Here is a 21,533-nt window from a genome sequence, read left to right on the forward strand (position 1 = left end):
ATCAACTAACCCATACTCCTGTGAGCTCCCAAAGACTGAGCCACCAACCAAAGAGCAAACACTGGCTGATCTGAGGCCCCTGGATCATATGTCGCAGAGTGCTGCCTTGTCTGGCCTTAGTGGAGAGGATATGCCTAATCCTGTAGAGACTTGATGCCCTAGAGTGGGAGAACATGGGGGAGGGGTGATGAGAAGAACTCTGCAAGGGGAGACCAGGTTGTGGGGGACAACATTTGGGACATTAATAAATAAAATAATTATTTTTTAAAAAGAAGAAAGAAGATGCTTCCTACTGTCCCTGATGTAGTTAAAAACCTCTGGGCTAGTTTGAAAACTATTCTAGTTTCCAGGAATGGGAGGACTAGCTCCTATCAAAAAGAATTATTTTGTGAATAACAGTATAAATTCTAAAAGAGAGGGGGAAAGAGGCTTAAAGGAACCATCTGCAGGCACTGCAAAGTGACCTCAGACACGCAGATGCTACATAGAGTCCACACTTAGAAAGGAGAGGCTGGCACTGGGGGAAGAGAATGGTTTACTGCCTCATTTTGGTTTTATTTTTCTTTTCTCCTTAAAGAAATACCCTATTAGGTAATAAAATTCAAACAGGAGTTCTCGGTTTACTACCTTGAAGAAAAAGAAGATAGAAATTTAGGGTCAATGACAGCATCTTAAAACGGGAGCAAGGAGGACCTTGGAAAAGAAACCATATAAGGACAATGACAATCTATGCTTATGTATTCTATTTTCCCAAATAGCCTGAATAGGCAAATGTGAACAGTCACGTCCCCACAGCCTGGTGGCCACAGAAAGAACCAAATACAACTTTAACAACTTCTAACTGAAAAAAAAAATCAGAATCTGGAAAATGTGCTCTGCTAAATACAGTGCCTGCTAGGATAAAAAAAAAAAAGAGTATTCAGAGGAATGTAACAGATAAGAATGTCTATACTTATAATTAAAAATCCAGTTAGTGTTTCAAAAATATGAATAACTAAGGAGGTGTGTGAGTGTGTGTGTGAGTGTGTGAGTATGCGTGTGGGGGGGTGGGTGTGTGTGGGTGTGTGGGTGTGTGTGTTCTAACCTCAAGGAGAGGTAGCAGACAGACATGATGTTGAGCATCCTTGGTACTACAATGACTAGGCACAAGCGTATTCAAATATCTAGGGTAGCTGTGTTCACGAATGCAAAGGAAAATACTCAGACTGAACAAGGAAATTAGAAGTTGAAAACAGGAGGATAGAAAAATGCACTGTCTGCAGTGAACTTATAGACATAAAATCATTTAATCATTTTTAAACAATTTATGGATACTGAAAGGGCTCTAAACCTTCTCTAACTTCAGGAGTAATTTTCTAGTCATGCTACAATCAAAGTGATATTTTTATCAAAACATATCTCTTTTGATATACCTGTGTCTCATATTTTTTAAAAAACTATCATATTCTTAATTACTATAGTTTTCCTCACTCAGTTTCCTTTATACACTTGAATACTAATTTGCATTTTGTTTGAGGATTGTGGTAGATTTGTCTGTTTGGCAAACCACTTGTTTTCAGAGGATACTGAACAGTGGAAAGAGGTAACATTACAAACAGAATAAGCTATTCAAATTCTATGGCCGTTTCCTGATGAGTTACTGAAATAAATTAAGGACCAAGGGAGCTATGATGTCATTCTGTATGAATTCCAGATGTCATTTATTACTTTTAGTGTTTTTTATTAGTTTTACTTTTAGTATTTTCTTGGGTCACTGAAAGTTGTTGGCAGTGAGAATATGGGCACAAGTCAGGAAGGCCTGCTTAATTTTACACACCTGGCAAGTCCAACTTCACGCAAGGCATTGCTCTCTCTCTCCCAACCGGACACTTATAGACATCTCCAGTTCTTGCTTTGGGTTGGCCAACTAAAGGAGAACCAATAAGAACCCTAGAATTTGAAAAGAAGCAATTGCATATCTTAGACAGAAGAACACGTTTGTCTTAACAAGTTTATGGTAAATTCTAAGACAGTAGACATTTGTTCCCACAGGCATTACTAGATCATGACCCAGTTTGCAATGTGATGTCATCTAAACTAAGCAAAGCATCACCCTCGAGTTCTAGATTGCTAGTGCTGCTGTAGGTCTTAGCAGTCAGTACGGCTACCATTAAGAAAACAAACAAGAGCGGCTAGAAAGATGTGGAGAAAATGAAACCTGCGTAGATCACATTGCCTACAGCCACTACAAATCAGTAAAGCTCCCCTCCCCCCGGAACAGCAATGAGGCTGGAGAGGTAGCTCAGTGGTTACAAGCACTTGCTGCTCTTGAAGAAGACGTGGGTTTGAATTCCGGGATGCACATAGTGACTCCCCAACATCTCTAATTCCAGTTCTAGGGAATGCGAGACCAGTACGTGCCCACTGCATACAGACACACACACAGATGAAACACCCATATACATACAATTAAAAATAATAAGTATCTTTAAACATTAAAAAAAGAAGTACACGTTAAAAAATAACTAAAAATTGCGTTGCCATATAATTTAGCTATCCCACTCTGGGGTAAACACTTAAAAGATTATGAGCCAGCGTGCAACAGAGATAATCATACTTTCATGTTTCTTGCTGCACTATTTACAATAGCCAAGATATGGCCTTGATGCTCATCAGCAGACAGAGTAAATATACATAATGCGCGCGCGCACACACACACACACACACACACACACACACACAAAGTTTTCTTCAAATGTAAAGAAGAATGAGACCATACAATTTGCTGGAAAATAGATCCATATATTGTGTGAAACAAAATAAGAAGACAGATTCAGAAAGATAAGCATTTTATATTCTCTTTTGTAGATAAAAGCTAGATTAAAATAGCTCTATATTGATACACATACAGACATATGGTATGGCATGAAAGTTGAGGGGGGATCCACGTAGGGGTGGAGGAGAAATAAAACAAAAGGAGGGCAATGGGGAGAAAGATAAAGATCACGTTCGTTTTATCGAACAGGTAAAATCTCGAGTTAAACGCTGCATGCGTGACGTTAAAACTACCGGAGCTCGTTTGGGAGAGGAGAAAAAGGGTATATGTGAAGCCCTGTGAGGAAAGTTAGAGGATACACATATGTAAACAGGGCATAAAGAATCATTTTGTATACTAACAAAAGTAATTTAAATAATTAAAACGATGTATGAGATATCAGATTTTGTTTTATTGTTTTTCTCTCCCACTGTTGTACTAATCAGAGCTAAGCCGCTACTGTGTTGCTTTATGAAACCCACACATATAAATGAGTTTTTGTTTTTCCCATGAGAAACTGCCAATTTCAGAGAAAGCAGGAAACATAAACACAACCTAATCCCGGGATTCAGTATGAGAAGGTCTTAGCTTATAATCACTTGGGAAACCAAGATAGTTGTGAGATCCAGGATAAAAGCATGTGTCTTTTCAGACAGCATGATGAAACACTGTATCACTGACGAAGAAAACAGACCCATGCTTCAGGTCGTCCCTGCTGCAGGCAGCGTTCAGACCTGTGCCATATTCTCCCAGAATATGGTCAGGAAAATGTATTTCAGTATACATGATTTGGAAGGCCCTTGGGTTGATCCCCAATTGACAATGTATTGATGGCTAAAGAAATACAGCCAGCCTCGAGGACTCTATCACAGACTGTAAAACTCTGAACTTAAAGATTGTCTGAGACTATGTTCTTATGAGTTCAGAGAACACACACACACACACACACACACACACACACACAAACACACACACACACACACACAAAATATCAAGCTATTCTAAAACCATATCTATATATAGTTGGGAATAGAAGTATGCCTCAATACTCTAAAATAACAACTATAAATTAACTAAAGTTTAATAGGGACTTATGTAAATAACTTCACCAGACTGCACATTACTGTCTATATTCATAGAGGATGTGGGAAGCCTTATTTAATGGGAGTTCATGTGAAAAAGTCATGGAGGATTTGGTTGACAGCACAAAAGCATGAGCCAATGGTGTATTTTGGTGCCAAAAATGCTAATGTGACCTTAGGCTGCATTGCTGGAAATAGATGCTCTGGTCAAGGGAAGCGATAGTCCCTCTGTGCTCTGCCCTGGTCGTGTCTGGAATCATCACATCAAGTGGGACATAGGCACAATGGAATGCATTGAATAGACTCAGACGGTGCAGAAGCAGGCAATTTTGTCAGGGAAGAGAGGCTCAGGGGGAAAATTGGGACATTTAGTAAGTGGGAAAGGGCTCAAAAAAGGACTGAGAGCTTATATAGGGGCACAAACACTTAAATAACTCAAATACTTGAAAATTTGTCATGCTGACACATGATGGGGTTTATTTTCTCTAAATTCTCTGTAAGAGTTTGTATTAATATAAACATATAAAAATTATAAATACCAAGGAATTAAACAGAATTAAACACATAAGCACATCATGTGTTTATCTGCTAAACAATTTCTGATGTAGACAAAGAACAAAAAGAATATTTCAATCTTTCAGGGCATAGTTCTTATTTCTAGAAAGCCATCATTAAAAGTATTCTGAAATAAGGGAGAAAAATTTGATACATAAAGGCAATGCTAAGGGAAATTTAAGAAATAAGGATGATAGCGAGAGGAGTTGTTTATTGCAGGGACACTCTGTAAAACCCTGTGTTACACACAAAGCAGAAGCTAAGGAGCGGACATACCAGAATGAAAATTTATCTGTGAACTAATTCAAAGAGAACCCTAGCTATTTAAGTGAAACAATGGTCTAATTTAAAGGAGATGAAACCAAATTATTAAACTCATCACAGTAGTAACTGATAACGTCCCCCATTTATTGAGTTTATACCATGTGCCAGGCACTGTCCTAAGTGCCTTCCATATATTAAATAATTAAATTCTCTCTATGAAAGATAGCATTGAGTGCTAAGCTTGGCGAATTCAAGCGTGGCTTTCGTGTTTACTCGGTATCTGGTTTAAGGTAAGTCTGTTTGTGTCTTAGATTTTGGTTTTATTCATGAATGAAATGAGGGCAGGTCGTCATCTCACATGACCATCACAGAAGTTAGCACAGTAAAGATGCACAGAAGATTTAGGAAATCATCGAGTTCATGTTATGGGCTACCTAAGTGTCCATTCTTTCTATTGATGTTCTGACTTTATTTCAGAATAGTAAGCAAGTAAGAACTGCAGAACACACAGATTTAAAACAGAGTGGGTAAAAGCACGACATAGCATCTCAAGATTAGATTTTTATAGTATTTTGTTTTGTGCAGTATGTCCCCATAGATTTATTTTATGGTTTAAAACAGTTTAGAGAAATTAGTATACTCTTATTGAAACTGTTGAGAACGAGATTTGATAAGTTAGTGCTTATTTAAAATGGGGCTGGAGAGATGGCGGAGTAGTTAAGAGCACTTGCTGTTCTTCAAGGAGACTAGAGTTCAGTCCTGAGTACCTACATCTTGTGGCTCTCAACTGCCAGAAACTCAGGCTCTTGGAGGTCCCACACCATCTTCTGTGTTCTACAGACACTGGCACTCACACTGACATGCGCTCATGCTCAGAAGTAAAGAGAAGAAGAGTCTAGCTAGGGGATGCATGTCCTGGCATTTTGGAGGCATCAGTAGGGAGAGCAGGAGATCACAAGTTCAAGTCCACTTCCAGTTACAGAGTGAGTTTGAAGTCTCCTTGAGCTATTTGAGACCTGATTGGGAAAAACAAAAACAAAAACAAACAAACAAAACAAAAGCTATCTATCTGACATTTAACCCCAGCCATGGGATGAGGGTACAAAAGAGATAAAAGACAGTATTTCAAGTGTCTTAAAACTGAAGCATGAAGTGAATTGTGTGGACCACAAGAGTGCATGAGTCTGAACTTAGTACAAAGTCAGTAAAGTCTTAGGGAAAGAAAGCATCACTCTCATGCTAAGTGCATGGAGTTCAGTGTAGCTGGAGAGAAGTTGAGGCTGCAGAATTAGATGAAGTTCAAATGATGAATGTTATTATGGTTCACATTAAAAATTAATTTAAATTAAATATCAAACTTGTATGTATGTATGTATGTATGAATGTATGAATGTATATATGTATATATGTATGTATGTATGCATGCATGCATGTATTCATACATCCACTCATTTCTGAGATAGGATCTTACTAGGTAGCCCAGGCTAGCCTACAATATGTGGTCACACTGTCTCCATAACCCAAGTGCTGGCCTATAGGTGTGTGTCACCATACTTGACTTCCATTTACAGATGCGTGTCATGTCGAACATGTTGCTTACATTGTTATGGATAAATTAAAGGGATGTAAAGTTAGGGGACAAGATGAAAGTTCAGATGAGATCTGAAACAAGGAAATAGAGAGGAAAAAGCACCAATCTTATACATAAATATTTATGCTTATAAGCTGCTTAGTTTGGATCCCTCCCAAAAAAGAGCAAAAAATAAATGGTTCAAAGAGATTCTATCAAGTATTTCTAAGCACACATAAGAATGGAGTTAGGAGAAGAAAAAAAATAAAGGGTATAAAAGTAATTTTGTGTATAGAAATAAAATAATTAAGAAACTGGTTTCTTTCATAGGCAGGTGTGATCAGTTTCATCAGAGATATCTTAGAACTCTTCAAGGTCTTACCAAATATAATGAAACTAACATAGTAACCAATCAAAACTGTACTAATGTCACTGCTTTGCTCCCTATCAATCACATTAGAGATTACCAAACCCTTCTGGAAAATTCCCTTAGCCCTGCATAAAACCCTCCAGTGGTCATCATGCTGGTGATTTTTGCAGAATAAACTCTTTTTGCCTTTGTATACTATTTGAATTGGGTTTCTGCCTTCAATGATCCTGGACCCTAACAAAACCACATGAAACACATTCCGAGCCTAGAGAAGCCTACAGGTAAATGTTATCTCCTGGAAAGAGTAGAGTTCACAGACCACATGAAGCTCAAGAAGAAGGAAGACCAAAGTGTGGATGCTTCAGTCCTTCATAGAAGGGGGAACAAAAATACTCACAGGAGGAAATTTGGAGACAAAGTGTGGAGCAGAGACTGAAGGAAAGGCCATTCAGAGACTGCCCCACCTGGGGATACATCCCATTTGCAGCCACCAAACCCAGATAATATTGTGGATGCCACTAAGTGCATGCTGACAGGAGCCTGATAAAGCTGACTCCTGAGAATCTCTGCCAGAGTCTGACAAATACAGAGGCAGATGCTTGCAGCCAACCATTGGACTAAGAACAGAGTCCCCAGTGGAAGAAATAGAGAAAGGACTGAAGGAGCTGAAGGGGTTTGCAACCCCATAAGAACAACCAACGATATCAATATCAACCAACCAGACTCCTCCCCCAGAGCTCCCAGGGACTAAACCACAATCCCAAGAGAACACAGGGATGAACCTATGGCTCCATCTGCATAGATAGCAGAGGATGGCCTTATCAGGCATCAATGGGAGGAGAGGCCCTTGGTCCTGTCGAGGCTCAATGCCCCAGTGTAGGGGAATGTCAGGATGGGGAGGCAGGAAGGTTGGGTAGATGGGTGAGGGAGCACCCTCATAGAAGCAGGTGGGAGATGGGATAGTGGGGGTTTCTGGTGGAGAAATAGGGAAAGGGGATACCATTCAAAATGTAAATAAAAATCCATATAAAAGAAGACATTAAAAAAAAGAGTACAAATGGTGAGGGGCTGAAAACTGGCATGTATGTGGAAGAGGAAAATTAGGTAAGAGTGATGAGAGAGAGAGAGAGAGAGAGAGAGAGAGAGAGAGAGAGAGAGAGAGAGAGAGAGAATGCGGAACCAGGGAGGGCCCAGAGTGGCAGGAGAGCATAGAAGCTCGGTGCTAGCGTGTGGTGTCTTGTCCTTATTAAGGTAGAATGGGCTTCTTCACAGCATAACTGCCTCCGATTTCCCAAAAGTGACATATGTTATCTGCAAGATAACCAGTTTCATTTCTACCAGATTCATTTCACAACTTAAACCCTAAGTTCAATAGGTGCACATAGATCATTTTCTTGAAGCAATGAAGGTCAGAACTCCATCAGAGAGAAGCGCAGGACTCCAACCATCTGTGAATCTCTCCTTCCTGGGCTAGCTGGAGTTGTGAATTGTAGCCTTCCTCATTCTTAAGACAAATTTGTGTTTTTTGTTTTGTTTTGGTTTTTTTGCACTGCCCACGTAGCCAGGTACTCTACTGTCTCTTCTGTACCAGCTTCTCTGCATTCTGTCTCCCAATCATTACACATAAGGAGGTTGACTCCATAGTACATTGCTTTAAATGCTTCATACTTTGTTGAAAAGATAAGTCCAAAGTTATTAGCAAAGCCTCATCCCCTTGATTTTAGCCGAGCTACCTGAAATAAATTGGCTGTAGATTTAGCTTCCAATCTCACCTGACATCCTGAACCTATTTCCTTCTCTAATATCTTTGACACCATAGGTTCACTGACATTGTTTACATGACATGACTTACATGAGTTAAGCCATCCTGGACCATGTGGATTTGATTGAGATGACAAAATAATAAAGCCAAATGAATAAACCCAATGGGCAGGAGGAAACCATAATCCTCATAATCTTCAGGAAGTATAAAAATCAGTGACTCTGTAAGTCAGTAAGTATTGAGGTGATTGGTAATGCAGCAACAATTGGAAAAAACAGGGAAGAGCTCTTACAATCTTGCTTCATCCTCTTGCAGAGTGATCCCTAAGGCTTCGCTGTAAGAGTTGTGTCGTAGACGTATCAGTTGGGACTGGGCCCAGAACTTGGTGTTTTGAGCAGGTGTGGAGTTCTGTAATTGTCTTTGTTGCAAAGAAATGTTTCCTTGATAGAACGTAAGAATTCCATCTGTGGGTAAGACCCCTGAAGGGATGGGAAGCTTGCTGTGAATTTGGATCTGGCTGCCTAAACACGAGCTGGACAAAGACAACAATAGTAGACATGCTAAGGTGGAAAGGGAAAGCTCAGGAGGCCTTAACCCCACCAAAAGAACTACAGGCAATAAAGGAATGCTGAGGGCATGAGAGAAAGTGTTACCCAGGGAAGAGCACATCAAATGGCTATCCAATCCCAGTTAGTTAGCACTGGGAGGGGGAAATTATGCGCGCGCGCGCACACACACACACACACACACACACACACTATATAAATATTATATATATATATTTGAAGTGAACAAGTTATACTTATATATTTAAGAATATATATATGTGAATATGAATATATTTCTACATATGAGTGTGTGTAATAATAATCAAAGAAAGAGGAGCTGAACATAGCAGTGCATGCCTTTTCCTGCCTTCAGGAAGCAGAGGCAGACAGAAGATCGCTGTGACTTTGAGGTCAGACTGATCTACAAAATGAGTTCCAGGACAGCTACAGGGTGAGACTCAGTCTAGAAAAAAATAAAAGAAAAAGAAAAGAAGACAAAAAAAGAGGATACGAATTTGAAAGAAAGCAGTGTCAGGGTTGGCACATGGGGAGGGTAAGAGGGAGGAAAAAGAAAGGGGGAGTAATGTAACTATATTATAATCTCTGAAAAGTTACATAATAGAAACAGGAAGAAACGTAAATTTGGGCCTCATAGCCCACCATCTCTCTCACTCTCTTCCTATTTTGCAAACTATCTATAGTCATTTGGCAATAATTAAGGGACAGGGAATAGAGCAGTGAATTTGTAGAGTGACTTAAAGTGACAGAATCCACTTAGGAAAAAGCTGATAAGGCCCAGTCAAGTCAACATCTTCCATTCCCCAAATTCCACCATGTCAGCGGAACAGATGCAGTGTATAGGTGAACCCACCAGCTGGGAAATATAGTATTAGCCTGGTAAACCTGCGTAAGGAGTGAAAATGGAGTCCTGAGAAGCCTGCTGTTAACACAGAGGTTGTGAATGACAAGACGGAAGGAGATGGAGATTGTGGACGGACCAGGGAATGTGTGGAAGCAGGAGAATGAAGACCAAAAGGACAAATCACGGGAGGATTGGGTGTTGGAACACATCCGGATGAAGCTCCCAGTACACACAGGGGCAGGTAGGCCAAGACGATGTTTGACCTCTAGCACCAGAGAGACAAACTAGCAAATAGAAGACACTGGAATCTGAAGTGACACAGCAGTTATAGCCAAGGCTTGCTATGAAATCTGAGGGGAAAAAAATAGAGACCAAAGCGTGAGTGTAGGAAATGGTAGAACCCAGCAGCAGAAGATCCAGACAGGAAGTCTGGGGGTTGCACCAGTGGTAGAGACTGCACCAGCAGGATATAGCACATGAAATGGTTGTTTACTTTCTTGGGAGCCTGTTTCCTGTGGCAGCCCCAGCAAGTTCTTCTTGAATCACACATAGCTTACCACTCGAAGCCTAAGTAAGCCTGGTTTCCCCAAAAATGCCTAAAAATAACATGATCCAAGAAAAGTATCAGTGGAGGGTTCGGGGAATTCCAGCAATCCCAGTCTGGATAACATTGTTCTTTTGTCTCACGGGGCTGACCACCATTCTGACATAAAGTATACTTTTCCTTTTTTTTTTTTAAATTTATCATCTGTTTGGTGTGCCTCCCTCTCTAGCTCCCCCAATATCAGCAATTTTGGTTCACTCAGTGCGGGTGACAATTTTATTTATAAAAAAAATGGGAATTTAATAAATATTTTTAGCTGAATAAAATAAATGTTACTTAATTTATAATGAAATTAATAAATCAACAAATCAACAATTCATCACATTAAATTGTTAGTTAATACAAATATATTGAATTGATTATTTAATTAAAATATTAGTCAACATTTTTAGCTGAATAAATGGATGACTGTCAAATAAGTGGATCTGATTTTGTGTTTTATGAACAACTGAGAATCTTGGATTGTGAAGTCTTTTTTGCTCTGTTTCCTGTTTTAGAAGGTATTTTGCTTCTAGAATGTTCATACAGGACTTTGGGTCACAGAAGGCATTTCATCAACTCAAGGTTCTGGAGATTACTTCTTAGAGGGAGAAAACAGGCTGGAAGTCCGAGGGTGTTGTGTCACATCCTGGCCTTGTCACATGCTTGCTGTATAAGCCCTGTGGCCGCATTCACTGTCTCAGTTTCCTGTCAATGAGATGACTATCACTGCAGTGACTATATCCTGGGGTCAGGACAAATACCTGAGTCACAGCTCCTCAGAACTCTTGACTCAAGTCATCTTATCACACTTTTATTTCTACTAATTTATTTTTTTGCTTTCGTCTTTCATTCGAGACACATTCTCATTCTCAAGTCCTGGCTGTCCTGAAGACCAGGCTAGTCTAAATTCACCAAGATTATCAGGCCTCTGTCTCCTGAGTACCAGGAATTAAAACAGCACACTATCATGCCCCACCTAAATTTTGGTTTTCTATACAACATTTTGAAATGAATTGTTTGTAGGGAAAGAGGTAAAACGGTTTTGGATGTCACTGCTGATCTTTACAGAAACAGCTAATAAATTCGAGAATCAGGAAGGCTAGAGAAATTATATTCTCTCCATGTAAAAGTTCCAGTTATAATCAAAGTTTAGTGAGCTGAGGGAAAATGTGCTATTCATATTAGTCATTCTTGTTCTTAGAACCATGGCCATATTTATTTGAAGAGTGGGTGACCTCTGATGTCATTCTACAGGGAACATTCATGAAGAGAGTTTCTCCAAATTTCTGTTATTCCATAGAACTTTTTAAAGCCTAACTCTTTATTGATGTGGCACCGAGACCACCAAAGTCACTCTCAGACTGTCAGAAGCCTCTTTTTGCTTTCATAAATGGAATAACTGTTTTGTGATCTCAAAAAAAATGAATGAAAGAAACTTGTGCAGCAACCCTATTAGGTAGACTGATCTTGATTTTTAAGAAGGTAGAAGGTTGGAAATGAATTAGGCAAAAAAAGGGGGGGGGAGGCGGTTTTTGCAGGGAGAAAATATCAGTTTTAAAACTCATCATAAACAGTGCAAAGTAAATATTCTGCTAAACTCTATAAGAGAAGAACTTAAGGAAGCCTTTTCCCTCTCAGCATGAATAAAACATGCACATTGGATGTCGAATATCAGTCACACAAGCCATGGAGCCCTTTCCCAGCACAATCTAGAGTCATCCAGGGAAAAATCAAAGGGCTAGCAGGGTTTTGATACACATTGTGCTGAGGATTGGATTTGGAGGGGTCTATTTACCTGCAACCTGACATCTAGTAAGGGAGAACATGCCCGCTAAAGTCACAGAAGTCTCCAAGAGAGGTAGCCTGGACATCAGTTAAAAGGTCCATCCACTGGAACAGAGACTGAAGGAAAGGCCATCCAGAGACTGCCCCACCTGGGGATCCATCCCATATGCAGCCACCAAACCCAGACAATATTGCTGATGCCAAGAAGCGCATGCTGACAGGAGCCTGATATGGATTTCTCCTGAGAGGCTCTGCTAGAGTCTGACAAATACAGAGGCAGATGCTCGCAGCCAACCATTGAACTGATATTGGGGACCCCAATGGAGGTGTTAGAGAAAGAACTACAGGAGGTGAAGGGATTTGCAACCCCATAAGAACAATAATATCAACCAATCAGAGCTCCCAGGGACTAAACCACTACCCAAAGAGTACATATGGACTGAACCCTGGCTCCAACTGCATATGTAGCAAAGGATGTACTTGTTGGGCACCAATGGGAGGAGAAGCTTTTGGTCCTGCCAAGGCTGGACCCCAAGTGTAGGGGAATGTCAGGGTGGGGAGATGGGAAGGAGTGAGTGGGTGGGTGAAGCAGGGGGAGAGGGGATGGCATAGGGGGCTTATGGACGGGAAACTGGGAAAGGGGATAACATTTGAAATGTAAATAAAAATAAAAAGTCTAAAAAAAAAAAAGTCCATCCACACTCTTCATTCTTGAGGAATTATGGGTGAAACAGACTTCATTTATAGACTTAACAGACTTTTACCTTTGATATTTTAAATTTTCATTAAAATTTGTTTGATTTATGATCAAAAAGGGGGGTGGTTTCCAGTGTAGACTAAAAGGACTGGGAGAGAACAGTGGAAATCCCAAGATGACAGCTTATATTTTCCTGATTTTCCCCTCGTGCCTGGGACATTGCTTTTCTGGTGGCTACCATCAAGTCTGTGCATCTGGAAAGCTTATGTAGGGCCATGAATATTTTAATCACTTTTCCTCATAGTGAAACTATTAAACCAGTTTTGCTTTTCTGGGTCCTTCTGAACCACATAGCAATCACTTGGATGCTGTAGCTTATGCTCACCATGATGAGGAACCCTGATCTTAACCAGAGGTATGCATGATGAGTTCCATTACCAAGAAAACACGTGGTTTCTGGGCAGACGTCATAAAGTAAATTAGTCTTGGTGATAAACTCTTAAGAGGTAAGGGAGACATAAAGCTATGCCCCTGTTGTTTTAATTCTTTCAACAGAATTCAAACAATGTTTTTTTAAACATGTGTAATGACCCAAAATAATTCCTTCTTTAGGCATGATGCAGTCAAGAGGTAGGCTGAGTCAAAATGCTTTTGTTTATGTTTTGCTTTTTTTTTATTAACCTAAGTTGGACGAGTTTCTAATGAGGGCTGTAAATATGACTTATAAAGCTGTTCATCCCTGAAGAAATTAAAACAACGGAATCCACCTTGCCCAAAGTCCGCCAGCTACTCTGTAATGTAGTTCCCAGAGTAAGCCTGCATTCTGTCTGATTGCATAAACATTTGCAGAATATCCAAACATGTTTCTCCATCACCAATGCCTGGCTCTCTTTAGAGCCACTGTTGGCTACCATGCTACCTGTTACAACTTGGGCATTCTGGGATGGAAGTCTTCTTGCTTTTAAATTCATTCGTTCATACCAATTCAGTTGTGACATGGGAGATGTTAAAACAAAAACAGGTAGCTCATATCCATATACTTCCCAAATGCTCATAGTCTCACATGGAATATTGATAAGTAAAATCTGGTGCTAGCCATGAAAATAGCAATTATCAAAATTTACTTTTGAATGTATTTCTAATAAAGGGAAAGCCTAGGAAGCCTTGAGATCCATTTCTAGTACTGCTTTAAGCAGTTCCCTTTCTCTAGGAGAACTATTCTTTTTATTTTTAAGTAGTTGTGCTTGAGGGACAGTAACAGCATGTTAAACAAGACGCAGCTGGCTAGTCAATTCATAGTCACCGTGTGCATATGTTTGTCTGTGTGTCAGATACAGAGCAGGGCACAGGTACAGGCTGGGCACTAAAGCCAGACACTTTATTCAGCCTGTTCTACTCTGTTTGCTTTTCCACCCATCTCTATTCTGGTTTAAAGTTTCTAATTATCTAGACACCAAGCCATTTAAAAATAAACCCAGCTTTCTAAGAAGATTGATTTTTACATTTCTGTAAATATGTACACAAATATGTCTCTGTCAATGATTCTCCGTTTTCCAAGAATCCAATACCGAAATTTTGGAATATATCTTATCACTTTGATATCTTAACTTTTCCCTTCTAAAGTTCCATCAAAACTTAATGATTTATCCAAGTTGATGCTGCATAGACATTTATTTGGTTCCAATCACCTTGACCTTATCTCTCTTTTTATTTTGTTACATTTTTGTTTGTTTGTTTGGCACCATATTTCTAGTAACCCATGTGGGCCTTAATTCCACAGACAATGGAGAATGACCCTGAACTAAGTGACCTTCCCATCTTGGTGTCTCAAGTACTAGGATTTCAGGCTGACTCACCAAGCCCTACAGTCTTATCTCTTAAGTACTTAATTGGATTCTTGCTTGAAGATAGGTTTCCTAATTCATAGGCAATCCGCTCAGATCCACACTAATTTCCAAAATGACACTTAACGCAACAGTCTGCAGAGGTTTCTCCATGTTCCTTTTTGGTTCCAAGATCTGTTACTTGTTTTTGAGGGTCTACCTTTACTCATGTGGTTCCCCAGCCGAGAGTGACATTTCTGTTTCCTCTTATCCACGGATAAGTCACTTTTCAAGACTTAGATCGAAAACAAGTGCTTCTTCCCAAACTCTCAAGGAGCTCACAGTGTGTCCCACGCTGCTTGGTACCACTGTTGATTCTTAATTGCTTCCACTATGCCTTCTGGATTATAAGCTTCTATTTCTTTTTTTTTTCTTTTTTTTTTTTTTTTTTTTTTTTTGGTTCTTTTTTTCGGAGCTGGGGACCGAACCCAGGGCCTTGCGCTTCCTAGGTAAGCGCTCTACCACTGAGCTAAATCCCCAGCCCCAGCTTCTATTTCTTTAATCTTGCATTTCCCACAGAGTTAGCACAATGATGACTATGTAGGACACATTTGTTGCTTAACTGATCCAAACTTAGCGATGGCTAAAGAAAAAGTCTTCATCTTTTAAAAACTAGTTGTAAAGAGAACCCATTTACATTTAATGCGTGAAGGAAGATCTGTGAGGCCTGGTCTCAGATCTAAAAGAAGCTTGAGCCCTTACTAGTGTTTCACAGATGTCTCTAGAATTCACCGTGCGCTTCAAGTCCAGTTCAGTGTAAGTCCATCCAAACATTTCGTTAGCAACATTTGCTTCGCTACTCTGATTTTTATTGCTAATCTCTGCCCTCATTTGTTCTGTCTCCCTTTTCATCTAGATCTTCGCCTCTGAGGAGACATGATGACGGTGGGAATGAGACTTGTCATAGCAGCAAGGTCCATTTAAGACTGACTTAGATTCTTAATCATTTTGGCCCCACAAAGAAAAGATACATTAAAAAGAAATTTTATAAATCATTTTGTCAATATTTGGCTGTCCTTTAAGTAGGCATTTTCAGTCTTCGAAGTCTTGGTGTTCACTATAGCTTGCTTTAATACATACACGAATGTATCTATCAATGCTGGATAAAAATCAACTTTTTAGATGTGTTCATTACATAGCAAAAAGAAACCTGATGAATTGGCCCACTCACCATTTTTCCACCTAGGTTGAGCCTTTTGAAGTGCTGGCACAATTTTTGTAAGGGGTGTCTGGTCTCTAAAAGGATGACTTTGTTCGACTTTAAAAACAGCATGGGGTCAGGTATGGGGAATGTAGGAAAAATGGACAGAGAATGTAAAACTTCCCAGAAATGTTAGTAAAATTCTCACAAATGGTAATGCACACATAGAATACAACATCTGTACTTAGAAAATGTGAGAATTTAAATTATTACTTTTGATTGTCTTTAGGGAATTATAATCAAACTTAAAATGTCTAGAGGAGAAATAAAAACATACATCTTCTCTGTGAAATAATAATTGTGAACTGACACATTACTGTTGTCCTAGACAATACAAGTCTCTTTTGCTAGGAAAAAAAGGGCTTTTAAAATTAAGAAACAGACACTTAACTAACTCATACTTAGTTTCTAATATATATTATTTAATATATCTGTATTGAATACAATTAGATGGGATGAAAAGTAAAAGATCTCTACTATTTATTTTGTGAAATTGTTAAAAGTTAAATATACTCTAATTTACAATGACGTTAACTAAACCTTCATAGTATTAAAACTATATATTAGAAATTTAGTATGGTTCACTGTCATCCATACACAACACTTAGTATACTACCAAAGCACAAAACCAACCAAACAAACAAACAAAACAAAAACTCAAAACAAAACAAAACAAAACAAAAAACCAACAAGACAAAGCATAAACCTAAACACCCAGCAACTACCGTAATAGTCATCCCTTCTGGGCATTTGACCTCCCATCTCCTCCTTCTTAAGGAACTTAGTCAAGTATTCAAGTAACTGTAGAATACGAATTAACCCAGGAAGACTTGGCAAAGCAACCCAGTTACTGAATACTGGGATAAGATTCTTCCTTGAGGTCATTCTGAGAGTTAAGCTCGGAAGTCTGTAACCACTTCCTCTAACGTTCTAAGGAATGCTGCGTCTTTGACTTCACATCAACCTCCATCACCGACCCACTAGAACACATTTTCTAGCACAAATGAGTCATTCAGTTAATGTCCCATTCATAAAACACGCTGAAGATATTTTCCATTTCTGTGTCAAAGAGCTGGACAACAACAGAGTCTGTTTGCTTACCATTTGCCTTCTTCGTTTTCATATTGTTGAACAGTGTATCCAAACATGTCCTCTACTGGGCCACTGAAACTCATTGAGTTTTTCACATCAACATTGAAGGAGACGCAGAAGCCTAGGATGACTGAGAGGGGGAAAGAAAGTCCTGTTACATAAGGTTGACACTATGTTTTGGATTGTGGAAGGCATTCTTAAGGTTACCAAAGAATGCTACACTCTTATGGAAAAGAACATTGAAATCAAGAGTATGAGAGCTCTAGGAAGGATCTGATAGGATGTGGCTCATTGAGCATCAACAAGCTGGCTTTAAAGATGTTTAGAAATAAACATCTGTACCATTCCCAGAAGTAAAATTCCAGGATTGAGTGGGAGTTGCAGAAACTAAAGATGACTAATGCGTTTGCATATACTCTCCCAGAAGTGATTCCTACAGTAAAATGTGAGCAGCTGTAATCATAAAAAGCATCCTTTCCCCACTGCAAGTTCTGAAGGTGCAGGCAGGTGCAGCTTCGTCTCACTGAGATGGCGTTCTCCATACTGTTTCTGAAAGGAAATTGTCTTTTCTCTTGATGGTCTTTAGCGGGTTGCTTCTAGTTGGGGATGGCCTGGGGTTCTACACAGGCCTGAAATAAATTCTACTTCTCCTACTGAACCAAGCAGAGGATGGAAGCTTGTAGTAACACAAAAATGCCACCATGCAACAGTGTGGACTATGATAACCTCACAATATATCTATATACCTATATACCTATATATCTAGATATCTAGATATATAGATATATAAAATCTCTTTAATTTCCCTGTGATCCAGGAGTACTTTTTAATTTTACAAGAAGGGTGACCATATACAAAAGTTCTGTAATCACAAGCTCAGATGGACGGTACCAAATTCCTCTTTTGGTCCTAGTTTTGATACTTACAAGTTTCAATATCCATCTTCTAAATGTAACTAACAATTCTTCTCAATGATTCCCCCCCCCCACCTTATACAATGACAGCACAGTCTAAGATATATTCAGAAGTGATTAAGCCCAGCTTCTCAAAATTAGATTCAATCACACAGATTCCGGAAACTTCTCTGTCCTATTCCTATGGATTTGGTAGATTTAACGTATCTATTCTCCTGACTCTTATTCATGCTAAACTTTTTCATAAATCTATTCTAAATCCAGGGTATTTAACTCATAGCCTTCCAATTTCAGTATCAGCAATAATTGTTTATGGATGCACGGGATTCTAACTTAATTTTGAGAAAATATTTGCAGAGGAAAGCAACCATACTTTTCATGTGTAGATTTATTTATATGGTCTTTCTTGATCTTTGGGTTCCTAAAAACCTCTCCTTAGATTCTTAACGAAACTTCTTACCAAGATCACTAGTAAATGTTATTTATGTTATTATTATCTATTGGAGATTTTCCCCTAGAGCATGAAAGTCTTAAACTGGGGACCATCTTCCTCATCTTTTTATCCTTTATAAAACTCTGGCACAATTCCTCATGCACAGATGGGCAGGAACACATTTGAAGTTTGAAAGATAACGTGCTGTAGAGGGAAGGGTGCCGGCTGTGGCTGGAGAGGCGCTGGCAGCCAGTCACCCTAGTGCGTTTTAAAGTTCTAAAGCAAGGGGGAGACGGATGGGACTTGGCAGTGAGAAGAAACTTTCTACCCAGGATTTGGGAGAGTCTCTGTGAATAGTGAGACGCACAGGACAAATATGGGTGTGAGACATGAAGCAGTCTTCCTGGCTGGCACGAAGAAAGTAGACAGGGAGTGGATGGCCAAGAATGTACATTTCCCCTTCATCCCCTCAAGGGTGATGGAGCACAGCTGGGTACCATTCCCTACATCCTCCTCATTTAGAAAGGTATTTTCAACAGTGATCACCCTCTGCTCAGAGCCCCTAGTACCCGAGCTTACCTGTTATAGTCAGGTTTTAATGCTTTGAACAGGTTCAACAGATTATTTCTTTCACATAAAAAACACTCAAACTGTTGCCTCCACAGTGTGGTTTCTCACCCTTAGCACTACATGCAAATTTGTCATAAGGGGCTCTGTTGAAAGCTGCTTAGTTATACTCATAGCCCCAATGCACATGATATGCTAGTTAGTGGCGTTCTGGAAGTTATGACTGTCAAAATGATTTCTAGAAACTGCCAAAATCTTGTGGAGTCAAAATTGTCCATAGCTGAAAGCAATCATTCAAGAGCTATAAGGACCAGAACACTGCCATTGAGGACTGTACACCAGCTACGGCCATCACCCAGGGGCTTGTGACTTTCAGCTTCCCCCCCAGATTTCATGAATCACATCTCCATGGGATCATATTCCTCTTAAGGTATAAGAAGTATACCTAGGTGACGATGCTTCTTTTTCACTATGTCAACTCAGGTAGCAGAATTGACTGAATTCAAAGGAATCAACAAGTTTTAGTCAAAATCAGGAAAGCATCATTTTGTTGTTGTTGTTAAGGTCAGTTGGACTCCTTTGATGGATTCGTAATTTCATCACATTATCTATTTTTTTCTTTTTTCTTTTTGAAATTCTCTCCTAAAGGTGACTTTGCTACTCCTCAACCTAAGACCAAGAGTGTTTGGTGTTCTTGGGTCTGTTTATTCTACTTGTTGCATGGAATGTCTACGGGTGGGTGCTGCACCCCCTCCCATTTCCTGTTCTTAGAATTCTACAGGCGATTTGCTCAAAGCGATTGTAAATCTGTCCCTTTTATGTTTTCTGAGGCACCAAGGAGCCTGTAGCACAGGAGATAACATTAAAAAAGAAAAGTAGTTTACAACTTGTCCTTTTGATTTAGAAGAGTGGGTAAAGAATAAAAGCGGCATCTTCTAACTTAGCTTAATGTTCCTTTTATTATAGTATATATTCTTGGAACTTTATGTTCTAGAAGCGAGACAAAATGGCACTTATTCTTGACGAAAGGAAAAAAATAAACCTGACAAACACAAAAACATAAAACAAAGCAGGCTGAAAGGCTTGAGAGTTCAGACAGGGAAAATATTGAAAGTAACTGGAAACGAAGCAGCACGGACTAAACTCAGATGTCTGAAAGGAACGCTGACCTCACTCACAAGTACACCTGAGAACTTGCTTATACTGGATGCCACATCTTATTTCTCCTGCTCTAGTCTACTAAGTTTGCCAACAGTCCTATGGATACCAGTCTCACCAGTATCACAAGGGTGAGCTTCAATAGCCAAGAAGCTTCCCCATCTTTTTTCAGGATTTCATAATCCTGTGGAAAGCATCCATCACCATTCATTTTTTTTTCTCCCTAAAACTAGAAAAAACTTGGCGCCAGGTAACCCAGGGACAACTTCAGAAGGAAGTGTCTTCTCCTTAACAAGAATTAGTTCAAGTAGTCCTGTCTCCTCAGAGTGGTTGGAGGAAGAAACTCTTCTTTGGTGGCAACTGGCTGGGAAGGATGCTGAAGAGGCTGCTATGGGAAAATAGTCATGGCAACAGAGCTTGGACCAAACTTCTTGGATGATGTCATGGAAATACATACTTATAGAGAAAAGAAATGAAGGCGTCTGCTCCTTTTCAAGTACGGCCATATGTTATGTGTATAGCACTTAAAAGAGGAGGAGGAAGATGAGGTTGTTGGTGTTGAAATTTTTCATTTGCAAATTGAATTATATTTATGTATTTCTTTTTCTTCTCTGTCTCTCTCTGTCTCTCTGCCTCTCTGCCTCTCTGTCTTTTACTTTTTGCTCCAGAATGGAATTTACCGTACAAGGTAATAAATGAGAGAAACAGATACATAGCTTCCAGGTCTGGGTTTATTTGCACTAAAATATTTTTTCCATAGAAATAACATATTAAGTAATAGGTTAGATGGGGTGGCAGTTGTTACTTTCTATTTGTATGTTAGGAAACTGAACCTCGGAAAGGTCGTCTAAGCCAAGTGTATTAACAGCAGACCTAAGATATCAATACGGGTCTCCTGAGGTCAAATCATGGACTTTATGTAAGTAGCTATTGAGTTGGCCAGATTAACAAAGATGAAAATATGACCCATCTAAGAAGGATGTTCAACTGGCGCCATGTAAGTTTTTAACTCTGTAGAGCTTTGGGGTGAACTGGAAAAGAAAAAGAAAGCCAATGAAGGTAGATGATGATGGGTATTTTCAGATACCGTGGACTGGGTTGGAAGTCGCACTCCATGCTCCTCACATTCCCAGTTCCAAGAAGAGTCACTGTGGTCTGTGTGCTTGCTCTTTAAACAAGAACGTCTGGGCCGCACATCTGGCCCAGCAATGCTCACTAGTGTCCTCCAGATGGGAATACGTAATTGCTAATGGAATTTTCTACCTTGCAAATTCTGAGCCCAAGGCAAGTGAATCTCAAATAAATGGTAGCAAAGAAACTGTATTCTAATGCCATTACTTTCCTTTATATACAGCCACCCAATTAGACAAGATGGATGAAGCAAAGAAGTGCAGGCCGACAGGAGCCGGA

At 39.5% G+C, this 21,533-nt stretch overlaps 1 protein-coding gene across 2 annotated transcripts in view; it reads right to left on the reverse strand.

Moving 5' to 3' along the window:
• Window positions 1–21,533, reverse strand: part of Itga1 (integrin subunit alpha 1) — a 160,033-nt gene that overhangs the window by 88,687 nt on the left and 49,813 nt on the right. For both annotated transcript variants that reach the window (XM_087616308.1, NM_030994.2), the window contains 2 exon segments: window positions 17,061–17,181; window positions 1,817–1,929 (listed from right to left, as the gene is read on the reverse strand). In XM_087616308.1, coding sequence (XP_087472434.1) covers window positions 1,817–1,929; window positions 17,061–17,181 — 234 coding nt within the window.

This window comes from Rattus norvegicus, chromosome 2 (assembly GCF_021556685.1).
Source record: "Rattus norvegicus strain SHRSP/BbbUtx chromosome 2, alternate assembly SHRSP_T2T, whole genome shotgun sequence".
Taxonomy (NCBI): domain Eukaryota; kingdom Metazoa; phylum Chordata; class Mammalia; order Rodentia; family Muridae; genus Rattus; species Rattus norvegicus.